The following is a 20,350-nucleotide window of genomic DNA, read 5'->3' as shown; positions in this document are numbered from 1 at the left end:
TTGCAATAATTTCCAAGTCGACACTTTTTCCATATTTACAACCGAAAATCCTATATTTGAGTATAACTTACGGTCAATGTATGAATGTGGTATTATGCTTTATAAATAAACCATAGTGAATTAAAACTATGACTATGCACACACATCACATTAAACACTCTTACACGATACTTGTCACAACAGCATGGCTCGGCGAATCCTCGGTAACCCAACTCTAGACCTGGGGCCTTTGACACTCTTGATCCATTTTTTTCTGTCTGATTGAAGTTACACAGTGTGTGTGTGAACATAACGCAATGTCCAATTGTGCATCTTTATTTCACAACAGATAAATCGTGGATTCATACCCCTGAGATGCTCACGAAGAGTTGCGTGTCATACAGTGTCAAGGTACAGGAAACTAAATCATTCATGATTCCATTCCAAGATGTAATCGTCTGAATGTCAATACTAAGATTTAATGGACAGATAGGCAATATGGCTTGCAACTACATATTTGTAACTTTATTGCCTTAACTACATAATATTAAAAAATGTGTGTAAACGCGCCCTGCATGTAGTATTGTTATTGCTGCTGTCTTCTAATTACACGCAGTAGGATTGGAATTTGAGCGTTAATGTTGTCTATTTCAATAGCCATTAAGTTATAAATGATATTTTAGTAGATATATAAACATACAGCTCTATTTGCATTTTTACTAAATGGACATACTGTATGCAACAATGTGCAGTGTTTTAGTTATTCTTCGCTTCATATAAAGAAAATTAGTATTTCCCGAATGGAAAACAAAGAGGCTGTGATAAGAGGCCAATTCTATTCCAAGAGTTTGGAAATCTTTTATGAATGTGTATCGTTACTCAGAGCTTAGAAATGGTCCAAATGGAAAAATATATCTGTACAGGCCTCTTCATTTATAATCTCCATCTGAATCCCTCTGCAACATGTGCTGTTAAGTACAGAAAAACGTGAAAAGAATTCACTCCTGTGCTATAATTCTAGATTTGAAGCTTTCGTGACTGCAAGGAATCATATTCTTAGGTCCCACCTGATGACGGAGACTTGTGTTGCCTCCGAAACGTCGTGATTTTTGTTTTTGTTTTTATTTTATTTTATTTTCATTAGTTTTGATGTTTTACCTACGTGACTTTACCGAAAAAACCTAAGAATATGATTCCTGTGCTATACTTTGTAAATATCATGTGTACTGTAAACACAATGCTATGAAGTGGAATATGAAAATTTTGCGTGAAACGCTCCCTAGTGGTAATATGCACAATCACATTCGTTTAACGATATACTTTATCTTAAACTTGGAATCGGTAAATTTCTTCTGGTGATTTAACACCCATATCTGCAAACACAATGATTTTTTTAAACCTCTATATTTGATGTGACAATGTGATTGTGTGTGTGGGCAAAGTCCCATCCGTGACCTCCTGCCAGCGGGCGTTCGACACTTCACGTGGCCTCAAGGTGCACATGGCCTGGTACAAGCGTCATGGTGACGTCACCGCCACTTAGTGGCTAATGGCGTTTGTTGTTGTTGTTATGTTATGTGTGTGCATTTCAGTACCTAGGTAGTTGTGAGGTATCTCAGCCCAAAGGTTCTGAAGTTGTAAAAGATGCCGTGAGAAAACTCAAGGTAAGTTTTCGTCTATAATTGAAATAGATATTGAAGTATACTGCTATTGACCCTTTGCATGTTGAAATCGCCATATTTCATAATAATGACTTTTTTAACGCGCCAGATTTCGCAGACAAGTTAGCAACTCAGGCGTGGAGCCAAGCTCAGGGCTGCTCAAAAGCCTGACCCAGACAGACAGAGGCCTTTAGATGTTTCTTAAAAGTCAGAGTGCATTTGATATTGTGGATGTGCAAAGGGATAGAGTTCCACACCGAGGGGGCGATAGCAGAGAATCGACATGAGGCTGTGACAGTTCGAGACCTTGGTGTCTGAGAGAGATTTTGAGATAACGCTGCGTAGAGTTCTACCATGAGCTTCAATGCAAGGCGAGAGTAGTGAGGCGAGGTATGGTGGCTACGAACACCAAACCTAGGACCAATAGACCTTCACACTGCCCCAAATATAAATTTTAAGGCAGTGTGTATCCATGGCTAATTCACTTAAAACTAAATTTTTAATAGTTGCTTTTCATTGGCCATATTAAATCATTAATTGCCATATTAACCCTTTGACGTATTTGTACATCCGATACTATTCCGATGAAGAAAAACCGAAATAAAATTACTTCATCAGTACCGAGGCTCCCACAAGGCCAGGCTCGAAGGCGCGTGCCACAGTTTGGCGCCAGCTACCATCGAGTGCGGTGGTGTCGCTACAATTCTCTGCAGTGAATACAATGTCTTTAAAAACAATGGCGCTATGCCTCTAAATAAAATTTGCGCGAACTGCTTGCACATTCCGAGAGCGGTGAACAGGACTTCACCCTGCAACTTGCAGACATCTCCAAATGGGAAAGGGTTAAAACAAACAAAATAAAAACTGGTGACGATTTCGTTTTTTCTATGAGTCACCATGGTGGCTCACTCACTTAATCGCTGCCCTGACAAACGAGGTAAAGTGGTGAAATCTTTACTCTGGAGCTTGCTACTGCAGTCATTTGGTAGCGCATGTATCACACTTTGCCTGATGTGTTGGGTTCTGCCTCAGCTATGGGATAGAAGATGCTGTCCCATTAAACACCTATTATGTGACCGCTGGGGTTGCCCCTCCTTTCACCCTGTGAAGTCTCCACCACGATGTGTATATAGATAAGGAGATTGCAAGAGTTGTATTGAAAATCACATTTAATGAAACACATTTTCCCATGCGTTTCAAATACCTTGGCAAGCATCAACATGAATTATTATAATCACGCTTACTCTTTGGTTCTTTCGGTAAAGTCACGTAGGTAGAAAAATAATAAAATAAAACAAAACATTTCGATCGCAACACAAGCGGTCGTCCTCAGGGACATTTCACTGTCTCCAGATGATTTGCTTGTCAGCTTCGATGTAGTCTCTCTGTTCACCAAGGTACCTGTACCTGACACCAAAGCAGTCATTGAAGTCTTGGTCCAACAGGGACTGAATCCTGATGTACCAACTTTGGTGAGGCACTGCCTTACCAAGACGTACTTCATCTGGAATGGTACATTCTAGAAAACAAAATGAAGGTACCCCTATGGGTTCTCCCTTATCACGAGTGGTAGCGAATGTTTTCATGGAGAAATTTGAAACAGATGCCATCCTGACATCCACCCTACGTCCTTCCCTCTGGAAGCGATACGTAGATGATACTTTCGTCATCTGGCCACATGGCCAGCCAGCACTGAACCAGTTTTTCAACCACATCAATTCCATACACCCATCCATCAAATTCACCATGGAAGTGGAAAATGATGACAAGCTCCCATTCCTGTATGTTTTGATCGAGAAGAGACCTGATGACTCATTGGAATATTCCGTTTACAGGAAAGCCACCCACACGGATTCCTATCTAAAGCCTGACTCCACCACCATCCGGCCCAGAAGAACTCCCTCATCAAAACACTACATGATAGGGCCCGCTGCATCTCTGACCAGCGCCTCCTAGCCAGTGAATTGGAGCACGTCCACCAAGCCCTCAAGTTGAATGGATACTCAGACCGCACAATCCGCAAAGCTGTATCCCCAACCATGGGGAGAGGACCCAATCAAAACCATCACTTTGCCATACATAGCAGGTGTTACCAAATATATTTCCAAAATCTTAAAAAAACACAAGATCCAGGTCCAATTCAATACAGTGTGCACAAAATCCGTGATTTGATCCCATCTGTGAAGGATGTCATTCCTTACATGCAATACCCTGGTGTCTACAAACTAAGTTGTGTCTGCGGCAGCAATTACATTGGGGAAATGAAACGAAATGTCTTGGACCGTGTTCGCGAACACAAGGCAGATTTGAAACGCGGCAGAACCAATATCTCTGCAGTGGCTGATCATTGTTATAATGGAGTGGGCTCGCACGATATTGTTTTTTCCGAGACCAAGGTACTCTGCAAACCTTCGGGCTACCATCAATTATTTATCCATGAAGCCATCCAGACATATCAACACAGAGACAATTTCAACCGAGAAGATCGGTATAAGCTGAGCAATCATTGGAAGGACGTTATTAACCAAGCTAAGTCGTCACTTGCTGTGGTGCTTCCATTCTTCCCTGCCGTTTGGCTGTTATCTCCGACTCTGAGTTGCATTGCCCTGTTGGGTGCCTCTGCATTAACGGGCTGGGATCTCACTAACACGGCCACTTCTGTTCCCTTAGCCTCGATGTATCGATGGTTCTGGCTGTGTGATGGGCTGTGTGTCTCACTGGCGCGACCACCGTTGCGGTGGTTCTCTTGCGTGGACGCGCTTGCCTCACAGCGCAGTTGGCAGCGCCGCAGCTTGTGTTACACATAGACATGACATTAACTTGCGAATCCCCCTAATCTTCCTGCCTAATCTCTCCCATCAACATAGTGCTAATTTCCCATTAACACTGCTGTTGTGCGCATATGCGGGGGCGATACTCTTATGCGGCGATGGAAGCTCATTTCATGCTAATTTCCCTCCCTAATCTCTCTCCCTAATCTCCCCCATTAACACAACTGACGTGCTTGTGTCGGGGATGGAATTCCTTTCCAGCTCAGACCCCGCTTGCTTGCCCATCGCCACGTCAATAACCTCTTGTTGTAACAGCTCTCTCGCTGGTTCAGCAGTTCCACTGCTGGATTATATTTTCCACCTGAGGACGACCGTTTGTGTTGCGATCGAAACGTCGTGATACATTATTTGTGTTTTATTTTATTTTATTATTTTTATACCTATGTGACTTTACCAAAATAACCAAAGAGTATGGATTTCTGCAGTCACGAAAGCTTCAAATCAAGATTGATAATTACGCTTGTTTACCCAGGAAAGCCTCACCATGAGTCTCAATACTTTTCAGGAGGGTCCAGCCAAGTGTTTTTTTGCAGTCGGGGACGATGCTCTTATGTTTAATCCTAAAATGATGATTTTTCACAGATACTTTTGCAACATTATGATATTCGGCCAATACCAGTTAAATTGCACGTTTGTTTTAGCTGTCTATGTGAGGAAACTGGAGAACTTGGAGGAAAGCCATGGGGAAAATGGGGAGAACATACAAACGCCACACAGAAAGACATCCAATTCGTGAATCAATCCCAGGCCCTTTTTGCTGTCGGGCGTTAACTGTTACCACTGCGCCACCCTGCCACCCAAATAGATTTTGTTCATTAAGTCATGCCGTATTAGGCATAAGGGACAGAACAGCATTTCCAGACATGCTTTGATACGTAATTGTGAAGTGTGATGTTGTGTTGTATGTTATTGGTACATTTCATCGCAATCACTTTTGTTGCAGAAGGTCGGGGACAGAGGGAGCAGTATTCTTTTCTCTGGTGGTTGACAACACAACGACATGTGTTGTTTCATTATAAATGCATATTTTATAACTAACTTTAGATTTCATTGAGACAGATCGCTCTCGAAGCCTACTAGATCACAGGTCGATCACCAATGGGAAGAATACCAGGGGAGCTGTAGCTTTGATTGGAGTCCTCACAAGCCCAACAGCCTGGACTCGATGCAGCCTCACAGCCCAGTGCAGTCTTTATGAAACAAGCAAAGTCAACGCATTCCATGAATGATATCCTCCAACGTGCGTTGATTATCTACAGCCCAATTGCCAATCCACTGCTGAATGTGAGCCTCCCCATGCCGCGCAGGTCATCGAGTTTTCTTGACCATACTTTCAACAAGCCGGTCATTGTGGGTTGGTGAAAGTGGAGGAGCATAGATATGAGAGAATATGAGTGCAGTACAACAACAAAAAATGTCCACTGCCCACCACATTAGCCTGTCAAGCCCTGTGACAACTTGCGTGTGCACAGTGGTCACCCATCCAAGCGTTATCCAGGGCTCAACCACTGCTTAGCTTTCTGAGATTTGGCGAAATTGGCATCTTTCCCGGTGACGTGGTCATGGGTTACGTTGACACTATATCAAACAAAATTGTATTTACAGTGGTTTTGTTAACATGTGTGTATGTATGTATAATAATTTAATCTATAAGAGTGTACGTAAACTTGTTTTCGAAACTCTTTTGTCACACAGTTTGCGTGCCACCTGAAAAAATCCGAAGGTCAAAAACTTCCAAAAGTTGAACTTCAGGTGTCTATACGAGGTGTGGAAATCTTGGATCCCAAATCAAAGGTAACGGTTACAAAGATGATGACAAATTAAGAAAACACATTGGCAACATATTGTGTATTATACCATATATGGCATCTTGCTTTAATGGTTATTAATTTCAATATTACCTTACTACTATATAACTTTAATGCAAGCTGTTATCTTTTTACAACTGGTCAAAGGTGGAACACAAACATAATAATTCTCGCGGAAAAAATTGATACAATGCATCTGTGAAGTTTCCAATGATAAAGAAATGAGGGGGGGGGATTATATTTCAATTGGGCTTTTGTTATCATCTCACGAGTCACATTTCACTTCGGTACTCTGCAGTGAGCAGTGCATCCACTGTGTTACAGCATGGTCATAGAAGATGACATCACACAAATATTTTACTAGGCCCCTTTATTCTACAGTACACACAGTGCTGTCCCACATCCGACCATATACTGTAGCTGCATATGAGTGAGTTCAAACTGCATATAATGCATTTTGGGTATAAATAGGTTACATGTGTATATGCAAAATCGCACAAACCGAACCCGAAGAAAAGATCGGGAAACCTGTTTAGTAAAATATCTTCGTACAGAAATGTCACATTAAATTACGTCCATCTGTGGTACTGAGTCATTGGTGTAAATTCAATATATCTTTGGTGGGGACCAGTATGCTGGATGACCGCTGGTCACCTTTGACATCGTGGCACCCATTTGATTGACTCCAGCAGGAATGTGAGCTCAGTGGTCTCCTGACACACCTGACCTTTTGTTTGTAAATTGGTCACTTTTCCAGAACATGACATGGGCAGAAAAAATGCAAGTTCAGGCACAAAAAAATTATGCCTAAAAACTACTAATAAAACACCAAATGCGAGTACGTAGAGCAAACTAGCAAAATCAAAAAAATATTTCTGTATATTTTTAGAAAGGTCCCCTTAAAATTATTTTTATTTGCATCACAAACGGTTATACGTGGATAATGTGCACAGAAGGCAAAACACGGAATGTCAATACCCCACACGCCACTTCATAACGACAAGATGCAGAACAATGACAACGAAAAGAAATCCCATGAGCAACACATGCACCGTGCGTGTCAAACCATGCCCCTTGTGGCGCATGTGGTCCAACAAGCAGGTTTCGTGTAAGACTAAAGGTTTACCTTTTACAGTTCCATGTCGGAGCTGCAGGTGGCGGTACTACTCTATTCTTAACAATGCCTTAAGCTAGATTTGAAGTTTTCGTGACTGCAAGGATTCATACTCTTTGGTTTTTTCGGTAAAGTCACGTAGGTGAAACATTTAAATAAATTAAATCGCGACGTTTCGGGCGCAACACAAGCGTCCTTCTTTAGGTGGGGACAACTTGGCGAAAGTACACCGCTTAAGAAGGACGCTTGTGTTGTGCCCGAAACGTCGTGATTTAATTTATTTTAGTTTTTTACCTACGTGACTTTACCGAAAAAAACAAAGAGAATGCCTTAAGCATTGTCAGGATACTTACTCCCTGCCAACTTGCAGAGTAGGCTGAAATTGATTGCAGGTCCCTTTATAACACCCATGTTATCCGCAGCCTAATGATACAGTGTTGCATTGCGAAATCAGGAATAGGTTAGAGTCTTTAAACCTTAGAGCTTACAGCTTTTAACACCTGTGCCACTTTGCCCAGCCAGAATGCTCCGGCTATAAATGATGCGGTTTTGCTCCTGCAGTGGGTGAATGTGACGGTGCAATTAAATGCTTTGTGAAAGGGGGACCCCCATAGAGTGCATGTGACCTGTGTTTTGACCCGCCTTGAAGCTGGTGCTGTGCAACCTTCCTGAAGAAGGCCAATGAGCTGTGTGGCTGGGATCTTCCTTTCTTCTCAGTGACTACAAAACCCTGTTGTTATTTTTATTTCAGCCGTTGTTTTGTGTCTCCCATTTTCACAGGAAAGTCAACATAACTGTCCACTCCACCGAATATCTTTCTGTGCTGATGACAAGACGGATAAGCGCATCCTTGCTTTCATTTGCAAAGATGCTGAAACTGACCAGCATTTTTGCTTTGCATTTGACAGCGAGAAATCGGTGGGTTTATTATTTATTTGATGACATGAAAGTCTCCACTGCATTATGCGCAGAACTGATGTTTGTTTGCCATGGAATGTGAATGCCATCATTGTAAGGAACACACTTTAACCGAACTATTGGTTATGTTGTATACAAGATACAAGTCATAATAATACACTTTATCAAATGTTGCAATTACAGTATCTGTTTTTATAATTTTAGGCTGAAGAAATTACGTTGAGCATTGGACAGGCTTTTGATTTGGCCTACAGAAAGTTTCTTGAATCTGGTGGCAAAGACGTGGAGTCAAAGAAACAAGTGATTGCTTTGCAGAAAAGGGTAAGATGGATATATTTTAAAGCACAGTATTCTATTATTTATATACATGTTTAAAAAATATGTGTATATATATCATCGTTTTACGACATCTGTTAAGACGCATACCAGGTGTGGCATAGTCAAGAACAACGTGCCAGGAGATACACATTAAAGCCACGTTATTTAACTTGCACATGAATACAAAATGCATTGTTCGACAAGATTATCGGAATTCTAAAATGCTACTCGGATGTGAATGTCATTACATGCACCGTTACGCATTCTAGGTTACTGAACTTGAAACAGAGAATGGTGAACTCCAGAAGAAAATTGAAAAACTAGAGGAAAGGCTCAAAAGCACACACGTGGTTGTTCACACAGAGGAGGTGAGACGTGCACACTGTTGGGATTCCACTGTATTTGATCGATGCATGTAGCAATCATACTCAGATTTATTAGGAATAAAAAAACAAGTATGATCATTGAAACATTCCATTAATTACATGTTAAATCATGAAATGAAGCTACCAGTGATAATACTGAAGGGATCACTTAAATAGACTGACAAACACCTGTATATATTTCTTTACTTTTCTTCACTCTTTCAGCCAGATTACAAATATAAAAACCCTATCTCTTACACTGCCTCTGAGAAAACGAATTCCAATATACTTTTACATCTACCTTTAAGTTCCATCCCTCTGAATTTCTGTATAATGTTTAAGTTTGAGAGATAAATAACGTACCTGTATTTACATTGGGTGGTGGTACATTGAGCGGGAGGATGGCACAGTAGTAGCCCTTTTTGCCTCACAGCAAAAAGGCCTTGAGTTCGATTTCAAATTCAGGTGCCTCTGTGTAGCATTTGTAAGTTCTCACCCTATTCTTGCTGGCTTTCTTCCAGGTTCTCCAGTTTCCTTCCATGGGCAAAATTAATATATGTAGAATGTAACTGGTATTGGCCAAACATTACAATGCAAAACATTTTTTATTTCAAATTACGCACTTGGAATTGCACGTAGCAGCATCGCCCCCTACAGCAAAAACTTGCGAGGACCCTCCTGAAAAATAGGCTTTCCTGGGTAAACAAGCGTAATAACAACACATTTAGTTGTCTGTCAATTAGCGTTTATTGCACAGTGTTTGCTTTCCTGCCCCTCTTCCTAAATAGATGTTTCCATTGCAAGTGTGTGTCGGATACACGTACACGGGTAAACGATAAAATGGGTGCAAGTGCAACAGAAATGGCACAAGTCAAATAGATATTGCTGTTGTGTGGAATCTCATCGCTACCCAATGCCAATCCGTGTTTGTGCGTTAACTGAATGGCACCAGTTCTCTGCATGTAAAAAGCAACCGTGTCACCTGTCTAATCTTAAGATGCACATGAAAGAGAATTTGCTTAATGTCACAAGTATTTTTATTGCCATATAAACTACATTGTGCTATAATATTGTAATGGAGCTAATTTAAATGTATTAGTCTTATACCAAATCACGTCTCGTTTGTGATACAAACTCTTTATGTAAAAAAAAATAAATATGACATTTTGATTTGGATTTTAAATACAGTATTTTTATCGTAACAACGTCAAATGCAAATTGGCTTTGTTCCATATTTGCAATGTACGTCCAACTATATTCTAACACAGGAGGGCAGCAAAAACCTGTTGATGTTAAATGCTAGTGTAGTGCATAGTGAGCTGCTTAAGTTGAGGATGTACCGCATGTACAAGATGCAATGCTACTATGGTTTATATAAATTACAGTAATTATGTTGAGACCATACATTTTACTTTTAATGAAAGACTATAAAATAATAACGTGGAGAATATATCCTATCAGTAAAACATTATCTTGTTTCAGAAATTATTTTACTAGATGTATTTATCTTGAACAAGAATGTATGTTAAATAGCTTTAAATCCATAATTTGAGCTTTTGTTTTCTTTTAAGTGGGATCCAGTGTTTTTAAGATGGCCTTCATTTAACAAATAGGCATACCTTTTTGCAAATCTAAAAACCACATAGTTGCTTGCTTATGAGTGCTAACAGCATGAAATTGGTCATATTTGTTGTGTTGAACAGTGGCCAGTGGAAAATGCTGACAATGAAGTCTTCTTGGCTCGAATATCATTGTTATTTACAGTCCGTGAATATATTTCCCTTTTTGTAGTGTGTTCACTGAAGCGGGGAATTTATAATTGAAAGTTCTAGAGATGCCAGGTGTGCAACGTTCAGCGTATGGGCCTGTTCCTGTTCCACCAGCATGATGCTCCCTCTTCAGGATGTCTCGTCGTTTTTTGTTGTTGTTGCTTCTCATTTTGCTGCAGCACTCACAGGGCCTTGTGCTCTGTGTGGTTGCCTGGATCAGTCAGCCTTGCCAGATGTGAGATCCTTACCCAACTACTCTTTGGCCCTCCTGCCTGTGAGCTCCTGCTGCTGCCTGGAAATCTATGATCTGCTCTACAGCACACCACACAACAGCCCCCACTATGAATGCTGTTGTAAAATCACTGGAACCCTCAACCCTTGTAAGGCCTCTGTTTTGAGGCAAGGATCCATGTTCATCGAACATATTACGACTACAGCGTACAATGCACATGTATACAAATAACATTTACAATGAGGGACACAGAAGCATTTGGACATTGTAAAGTGTAATGTAGATATTCATGGAGAGCTTTCCTCTCCTAAGATCCAGAATTTAATCGTTCAAAAGCTAGCACTTCCAAGACAGCGTAGAATGTCAGGGATGTACTTATATATCTGCACTCCCATATTCAAAGCTTTTGCCTTTCTTTACTTTTTCCTATGAATTTTCTGGATCCATTTGATGAGTACTATGTATTATGTGACAAACTTGCACAATTACTGAGAGGTTTCTTTTTTTCTCTCTGTGCATTTTGTTTTCATAACTTGGTAAGTTTGCACTCAGGTGTCGTATCCAATAGATGAATTTGGTCAATTGCAAAGTGTTTTTAATGGCAGTATAAAGCAAATACACTTCCTACATTTTCCAGAAGGCATTTGATGATACAGATGAGAACTCCGTTATTTCCACGTACAGCGGTACACAGCAGTAGATTATCATTTAGTCGCCTTTTGAGGTATTATTTTGTTAAACTCCGTAGCGTGCATTCGATCAAACCACTTGGGGTTGGGTACTTTGTTCGCGAGCTGAATGTCGATATCGTCCTGTCTTTGTGGCTGCTTGTTCACGCAGGGACTCAATGGGGTGTTCGACGGAGTGGCATCGGCTGACCTCTTCGACATGGTGCCCTTTTCCCCAGCATCCCCTGCCACCTCCCCGACTGCTCCGCCACCAATTCCTAGTCGAGCTGCCGAGAGAGGTGCCACCAGCATGTTGGGAAAAGCCTTGTGTGTGCACGCGCCTCAACCGAAACCCTTGTGTGCGTGTGTGTGTGCGCATCTGCGTATGTATGTACACAGATGCGGTTGTGTAGCGGTTTGCACGTTGCGCTACGAACCCGGCGACCCGAGTTCGATTCCCGCTCACGGCCACCACCAGTGAAAAAGATCTGAACTGGTCCTGGGCCTCCCCTAGGCCGACTCGGCCTCAAATGAGTACCTGGTGCGATGTGTAAACATCGCCACTAGGGAGTCGAAGGCAGTCTGGCGTGGTGCTGGTCACCTACCCCCTCGTGTGCCGTGCCGGCCTTCATAGGTGCTACTCGCTTAACAGCATTTGCCCCAACGGTCTGTTACAGGCTGCATAGGGGATCTTTATGTATGTATGTATGTTGAATTTATCTTGCACCGTATTTAGCCAACCATGCTAATCAGAGATGCGTGTGTGTGTGTCTTTGTGTTAAAGACACAGTGTGTGGGGACCAGTGGGCACAGTGGTTTGTGCACTGCACTATGAACCCTGTAAAACCTACCGTGGATTCCGAGCCCTGGCTAACATCAGTGTCGCGTTATATCAGCATTTATCGTGGGCCTTCCCATGGCTAGACTCGGCCTTAAATAAATACCTAGTGTGCTGTGCACTGGGAAAACAAAAACGACCAGGCATAGTGCTAGCAATACCACACCCTCATGTCCCATGCCAGCCTTCATAACTTCTCGCTCACACCACTTGACCAAACAGTCTGCTAAAGTGTATATTGGGGGATATTTGTCTTTGTGTACTTGTTTACTTGGCCCCCTCTATATCTGTTTGTGGGTCTGTGTGCTCTTTCACGAGAACCCGTGTGTGTGTGTGTGTCTGCATGTTTGTATGTGTCTGTGTGTGTGTACCTTGTGTATGTGTTTCTGTGGATGTACTCCTCAACTGGAACCTCTTATGGTGTATGTGCTGTGTGTCTCTGTGTGTGGTCCTCCACTGGGATTTCTTTAAAATATTCTGGGGGTGGAGAGAAAAGGAAACGAGTTTTAATGTCAGATGAATCTAAGGTTGAGCATGTTCTTTTTGCCAATAATATATCAAAATCACGACATTGGTGATGGTAGTTTGTATATAAAAGAACAGCACACAAGCCTGAGTGCTTTGTATTGTATGTGATTTACTAAATGGATTAATTTTCCTTCATAATTTGTTTATAAAGTGCTATTTTTTTAAATTTATAATTTCACAGGTGATTAAGGATTTATTATTAGTAGTATTATTTTCCTCTACTACAAGTTAACCCTTTGACCTGAGAGTAATTGTGTATTATTTTGGAATGCAGCTAAGGACATATTTGGAGCAGAACCTTTTGACCCCATTACTAACCGAGGAGCTGGGCCACCCATTGCAAGTGCCAGCCTGGCAGATTTTCCAGGTAAGAATTACAATGCCATCAAGTAAAACGACGTTTTATTCTTAGGTTATTTATGCAATGACATCCATTGGGGCATTTTATTAGGAAATGCATTTATTTGCATTTGATTGCAATGGGTCTGGAATTACACGTATATAAACCATTCATAAAGATCATATGCAACTTAATAATGGGAAATTTAGAGGCCAATCAACTAATGACCACATATATTATAAGATTCGAGGAAATAAAGATTAATATCAAGTACCATCATGCTGAAAAAGCATGGCATTCAGTAGAAACTGATGCAGTCATCCAAGCTCTTACAAAACCAAGACCAATTGTCAGAACTGATCTTGAGGATGAAATAGCTTTACTGGCATTATATGAAGAAATGCATTATCATCAACCATGATCTACCAACTTTTGGATGAACAACTCCCCAAGCCGTTGCCATCTCCCATGGGCTCGCGATGCAAACATCCACTGAGCATCTTTTAATGAGCTGATTTCATCCCTCCGCTCTGCGGTATGTCCTCTTCGGCATGCTTCCTCCTATGGCTGCCTCTCCATTGTTAGTCTCAACCACCAGCTATCATCAATGACGTGTCCTTTACCATGCACAAAATAATTATTTACAGCCAATATTATTTCCCCGAACTTGTGTATGTTCTCTAATCTGTGTTCTTCCTGTCGCTTCGTGCAATTCCTAGCATGCACCTCTCGGTCCTTCTTTGTCCACTTATCAACCCCTGTTCCATGTTCTTTGTCAATGTCCACGTTTCCGATCCATGTGTCATAGCGGGTATTATGCACTGATTGCAAACATTTTTTGTTTATGCACATCGGAATGTTGCTTTTCATGATTAAGTTCAGTTTTTCTAAAAACACTCATACCTAGTCTTGCCTGCCTCTATAATTTTGATCCCGAAACGCATTCACTAACTGCCCTTGGTGTAAGTACTCTCATGTCTATTCCAGTTTCGTTCTTCTGACATGTCTCCGTTTGTTCAAATAACTTGATGTGCATGACCTTAGTCTTGTTCATGTGTTACCTTGGAGCCACACTTTTGAAACCTTATTTATTACGTTTTTCCATCATTTCCCAGAGTGCATTTCTATTGGTTGCTACAATGATTATTTCGCCAGCAAATCCGAGATGGTTAATGGAGCGTTCAAAAAAAGCATTGCAGACATCAACGCGAACATGCACAACCCGTGCATATGGTGGATAGCAACGACAACAATACTTGTGCATAGTCAACATGGACGGTCAAACTTGGAATAATTTGCACAAACTAACATTGTCAGGAACAAACACATCTACGTTGGGATGAAACATTATTTTGAAAAGGTTCAAAATATTTAGCACAATTGTAGGACTATATGTGTTTGTACAGTATGTTGCTTAAGAACATAAAAGATTTCACCTTTTTTATAACGTATTGATAAAATATACTTAAGCAATGTCGAAAAGTAATGCAGCTTCGGGCTATCTACTCTGAAGCAGGGTTCATGTCAAATATGTGGAGCACGGTGTTTGGCTGTCTTGGCTTGATGTCCTCTGGAATATGCGTCGTCAATCGCACTGTTCTCCAGACCCGTGGGTGCTGCCTCCATCTCCCCCAACCCTCCCATGTCGTCTCTCACCACAACCCCACCCCTATGCAGAAGTGCACACATACCTATGTACAGTGCATGGAAACTTACATGTACCTGAACAGTGAACACCAATGATATCACATTCCCGAAACCGACATGAATAATGATGCACCACAGTCCACTTGGCAGCCTCTGTCGTGCAGAGTACATTTTTTTCATTTCCATTTTAGCATTTGTATCTATGAGAACAGTTATTTTCCACTACGCCCACTGCTAAACTGCATGTTGCACAGACACAGAACTTTGACGTGCACCTCGAGATAAAACACGTCCATGTTTTGTTTGTTTCAATGGCCTTAATTGTGGAATGTGTTGAACCAAAAGTTGGGCAGGGTCCGATCCATGCTGAAACGTTGGCCCTCATTGACATACAGTGCTGGTCACCAATTTGAAATACGTATGTGCTGTGCTCTGTTAACATTTGTAACGATTCCACCTTGCAGATGGGGCTCGGGATATTTTTTCCCTTTCCAAAGCAGTTGGCTCAAAACAAAGCCCCGATTGTTTTACGCTGAGGAGCGTAGTTTTTTTTGCTCTGCCTTCCAACCGCATGTGTACGGACACCCTGTATACTTCCAATAGTACATTGTGTGGAGGGTTGGATTATAATGCAGTAACAATGTCATATATCGCAATAAATCCTAACATCTAATATCTGCTCTAGTTTCTATGATGTGCTGTCAGCTAAAGATTGTAAGCTTTGCTGTTGTGTTATTCAATGCAACCACGCGTTGCTCTGTGTGGGCATTAATAGAGATGATGCCTTAGCTCTCCTTATCAAGTCAGAGGTGGGGAACACAAAGAGATTAGTGGGAATAGTTTATTAATCATTTAATGTCTGTATGACCATATTTTTGGAGGTATAGGCCATTCAATCAGTGGACTTCCCAAGAAGTTATTTTTCCGTATCTGCAGGGATTTATTTAGTTTTTAACAGGTATTTAAGAAGCCTACATTTTGCCATAAAGCCGTTGTGTGTATTCCGTTTTTCTCCCTCCTTTCGTTCTTAGTTGAGATTATTGTAAAAAAAACGTCGAACAACATCTGAAAATGTTATATATATAAACAAAAACGAGGTTAGCAATATATGAATTGTGTAATTCCCTAGGCCACTCGTGTTATTGTTATTGAAATGTATTCCCATTATTATTATCATCATCATCATCATGTATTACTTGTTCGTACAATTGCATTATTTCTGTGTAAATGTACTTTGAAAGTATTTCCTCAATGGATGGGGTGGGTTTCCAATACAATAAGCATTGGAATTTTGTGGAGAAATGTGGACAACGTTGTAATGTAATGAGGTTAACTTTACTTCACTCAAGGAAGATGTACTCGATAGAGTGCCTGCATTTTGTGCATTCTCACATGTTTCTCCTCACCCTCACACATGTGGCTTTGATGTTCAAAAGCAGAACTAATCCGGTCTTAACTTTGATCTCGTAGCCATGAAGGCAATGTTGCATGATCTTTAAGTCACCTGCTGCTTGTGTGTACAATACGCTTGTGAGAGTGTGATGCTCAGTTGGACGAATCGCATTGAGAACTGCTCATATTTACAATCTTAACGGTGGGGCTGTGATGATGTGACCTCGGTAACCCGAGTTGAGTTCCTGACCGTGGCTAACACCAGTGGAAAAAAAATTAACCCCTAAAAACAAAGTTTTTCACTATAAATCCTTTATATGCGTGGCGGCTAGAGTCCTCTCGTCCTCTGGCTTGAGATGGCTGCCACCTATGGGTCAGATGATTGCCTGCCACCATTAAGCAATTGGTAATTAAATATAATTTTTTTTTTCCTAAAAAGTGTAAAATTTTGGAAAAAAATGTTCACGAAAATAGTCACGCACAACGAGTCTGTGTGCAAAATGTCAGCTCGATCGGATCACGGGAAGTGGGTTAAAAAACGACCGAAAGATTTGCACGGTCGTAAGCGCGCAAGCAAGCAAGTGAACTTAATATAAAGGATTTAATGACATCTTAACTGTGTATGGGCTCCTTCACTGAACCTGCACTGCCGAATTTCATAAAGTATAAGTCAAACGGCACCCGTGACCAACAAAGTGTGGAGACGCCTTAATTCAGCATTGGCATGATAATGAGCTGTTCTGTAATTATAAAGTACTATAGCAATCCTAATTGTGCTGCGGTTGTTTGGTGCCATTTAATCTGTTCAGAGACGAGCCAGCCTTGTTGTAAAGTTCACCATATTGTTCCATGCCTCTTTTATTACTTTTATTCTACATAGAGTATTGTGACTTGCATTCTATCTCATTAAAATAATACCGAAACAGGAGGATTTCTCGACAAATCTGACTGGCCGCCTGATGAGGCTGGTTGTAATTACCGGCGAAACGTCGTACTCGAATTGTAAATGTTCTGGGTTCACTCTCCAACACACCGGTGTGCTGAACCAGTAACGAAATGGCATGTTTTGTTTACGTGGCAAACCTCACCAATTGGCTGTGTCGGGTGGTGGCAGATTTAACGGCACATTTATATTTACGCGATTTAACCAAAAAACCTTGTGGATAAAAAAAAATCTGTTAATCCATTCCTCATATTCTTGTTAATTCCATGGTTGTTTATTTGTAATACACACACAGGCTATTGTTGCAACAAAAAAAGTTATTGCTCCTCAGTGGACTTTTTCCCTGGTAAATAAATAATCTAACGGCAGCTGTGTTCTAACACATACGTGCCTTGGGTTGATTTGACAAGCGAACTATGTCTTTCCCTGTCCCATAGGCGCGCCTCCAGGATCATAGGACCTTGACCATGGAGGACATCGCTGTCTTTTTGATCCTTCCATAGGACTGGTGCCTGTGCTTGATCATCACTGGATATTGAACGCATCCTCTTCTATGGAGATTCCTGTTGGCATCCACGATCAACCACCTCGGACATAACATGTAGCAGCATCATGACAGCCATGATATATTATTGGTAGCATAAATACCACCACCACACAACAATGTGCACACAACGGTTATACGTTTGGCCACGCCAATGAACACACCGTCGTTATGACAGCCACCAAATTGCCTCGTGGTCGCACAAGGGTAAAAGTTGTGTTCCTTAAGTAACGGAGAATATACAGCCAAAATAATCACGATTTTCCCATTTTCAGCAAGTATTTTATTTCATTAGCAACATACATTTCGACAATCATAAACACACTGTATATAAAAAAAATCACTGCTTAAAATGTTAGCCTTCAAATGGATATATTTTTATACCTTTCCATGTATTACATTTCAATAGCAATTTTAGTCGCATGTAAACCAATGCCATTTATTAATATAAAATATTGCACAAACTGTAACATCTACTGATATAAAGCATAACTGAATATTAATATACATGTAATTGTTTTTAGAGAAAAAAGGTTGACTCAAATTTGTATATCACCTTGAGAGTATCGCATGGTGAAATTGAGTGATAATTTAAGATAACACAAAAACAATACATTAATGGCTTCCTTTGATTTTATTACGCTTCCAAGGGTATATCATAGATACATGTTTTAGAAATTAACAGTGCCATTATAATATAGGATATGGAAACAATGTAAGTCCACTTTTTACGTCAACCTGATAATATTTGAGAAAAGCATCGCACGAGCATTCAATGCCTACCATGTATGACGGCCTTCCAGGGTGAACCTAATCACCACCTAAAGCAATGGAAAGTATTTCTGGCTGCAAGGAACACAGAAATCATTGTACCACTACTGAGTAGCTCTGTGATTGTAGTGCATTCTGTGGGTATTTGTAAGTTGGCAGGATGTAATGTGGGCAGTGCTGTGATAAGTGTGCATTAAAGAAAAGGCTTTTTTTTAGACTAAAACATACCTTTTTAGCCTGGGCAATTTGATGATCACTGCCAGTAACATAAACGTGAGAGTGGAATAAGCACTCGGACCATGAATCTATTGGAGATGATGTCTTATGATTTGAGCATCAAGTTTGCATGCATTTGACCAAAACATAAAAAGCTTTACTGTGGTGCTTTACCACCTTAGAAATGTTTGTATACTCATCAGGGTGTAATTTCCTATATTTTATACACATTTTAAGCATTTGTGATATGTTCATTAACATGATATTTTATATACACCAAATGCTTTTGCTCACATGTTTACCAACAACTTACACTTTTGTGAAAGTACGCAGCATGTTGATGAGTGTTTCTCTTGTGTGCTCGCACTTGGTGGAGGGCTGCCTCAAAGATGTGCTGAGTTCCATTACTTTTAAATGTATAGCTGTCATATTTTACGAAAGACTCGACATTATTACCAAAGTATGCAGTTAAACAAATTACATTTGACAATCGTAACTTTTTTTTAATATATATATAAAACGTTACACTTTGAGAAAATCAGAAAAGAGGGGTTAGAGCATGCTGGGCCATATGTTTTCCATATGTTTACCTGCAGAATGTGTTTTTGGAAATGTGTTTTGGTGTACCCCAATCAGCAGCAGTGGCACAACGTGGTTGATTAGCTTCCGGGCCACGACTTTCACAATGACGCAGCATGGCGAGTCCCCTTGTAGGTGCAGTATGTGCCTGGGTGGACTATTGCTCCCAATAGTGGTTTGACCTCTGAACCCAGTCTTAGCATCATTTTCTTATTGCGCTGTTAAAATGTATTTCTCACATAATAAAAAAAAATGATTACCCGAGTTTTTTTTGTATTGTGTGTTTACCAAATGTGTTCCCTGTGATTACTAAGCATACGTGCTATACGATTACCAAATATCTATCACAAAATGAATAGTTTTAAGCATTTTTGAACCAGATATTTACGAGAAAATACCGAAAAAATATGTTATGTTTTTTAAGCTGTCTCGGCTCGTTTACCTGCTTCTCAGCATGAGCATTTGTATATCCTTTAAGTGACAGCAATCACTAAGTTTACATTCACCAGTGTTGAAGATGAGGGTAATTTAATGTTCTTAGGTTTTTTCGGTAAAGTCACGTAGGTAAGCTATCGTGCTGTGACGGTTCCACCTGAAGACGGAGGCTTGTGTTGCCTCCGAAACGTCGTGATTTTTATTTTATTTACTTTTATTAATTTAAATTTTTTACCTACGTGACTTTACCGAAAACACCTAAGAATATGAATCCTTGCAGTCACGAAAACTTCAAATCTAGAGGTAATTTAATGCATTTCACATGCAACATTTTGTTAGTTTTTCCCAAATAGAGGAAAATGTCCGTGCAATTGAATTGTTCAGGAATATCTGTTTGACTGGACGCAATAAACTCGAAAGCCTGTCACTTTAAATGTAGTACAAAATGACAGCT

The 20,350-nt window shown here is 40.6% G+C and overlaps 1 protein-coding gene across 6 annotated transcripts in view; it reads left to right on the top strand.

Moving 5' to 3' along the window:
- The window catches only part of LOC144940700 (PTB domain-containing engulfment adapter protein 1-like), a 28,431-nt gene extending 8,712 nt beyond the window's left edge, over nt 1-19,719 (top strand). For 4 of the 6 annotated variants that reach the window (XM_078867053.1, XM_078867042.1, XM_078867033.1 and 1 more), the window contains 9 exons: nt 329-390; nt 1,572-1,643; nt 6,167-6,265; nt 8,174-8,311; nt 8,516-8,632; nt 8,899-8,997; nt 11,836-11,962; nt 13,304-13,396; nt 17,855-19,719. In XM_078867053.1, coding sequence (XP_078723179.1) covers nt 355-390; nt 1,572-1,643; nt 6,167-6,265; nt 8,174-8,311; nt 8,516-8,632; nt 8,899-8,997; nt 11,836-11,962; nt 13,304-13,396; nt 17,855-17,949 — 876 coding nt within the window. In that variant the 5' untranslated portion in view covers nt 329-354 and the 3' untranslated portion in view covers nt 17,950-19,719. Of the gene's footprint in view, nt 1-328; nt 391-1,571; nt 1,644-6,166; nt 6,266-8,173; nt 8,312-8,515; nt 8,633-8,898; nt 8,998-11,835; nt 11,963-13,303; nt 13,397-17,788 lie in introns of all 6 variants that reach the window. The other 2 variants (XM_078867061.1, XM_078867071.1) reach the window with 2 other exon arrangements.
- Nucleotides 19,720-20,350: the final 631 nt, after the last annotated feature.

The sequence above is a fragment of the Lampetra fluviatilis genome, chromosome 2 (genome assembly GCF_964198595.1).
Source record: "Lampetra fluviatilis chromosome 2, kcLamFluv1.1, whole genome shotgun sequence".
Taxonomy (NCBI): Eukaryota; Metazoa; Chordata; class Hyperoartia; order Petromyzontiformes; family Petromyzontidae; genus Lampetra; species Lampetra fluviatilis.
The sequence above is the reverse complement of the archived record's forward strand: the minus strand, read 5'-3'. Positions and strand labels throughout refer to the sequence as shown.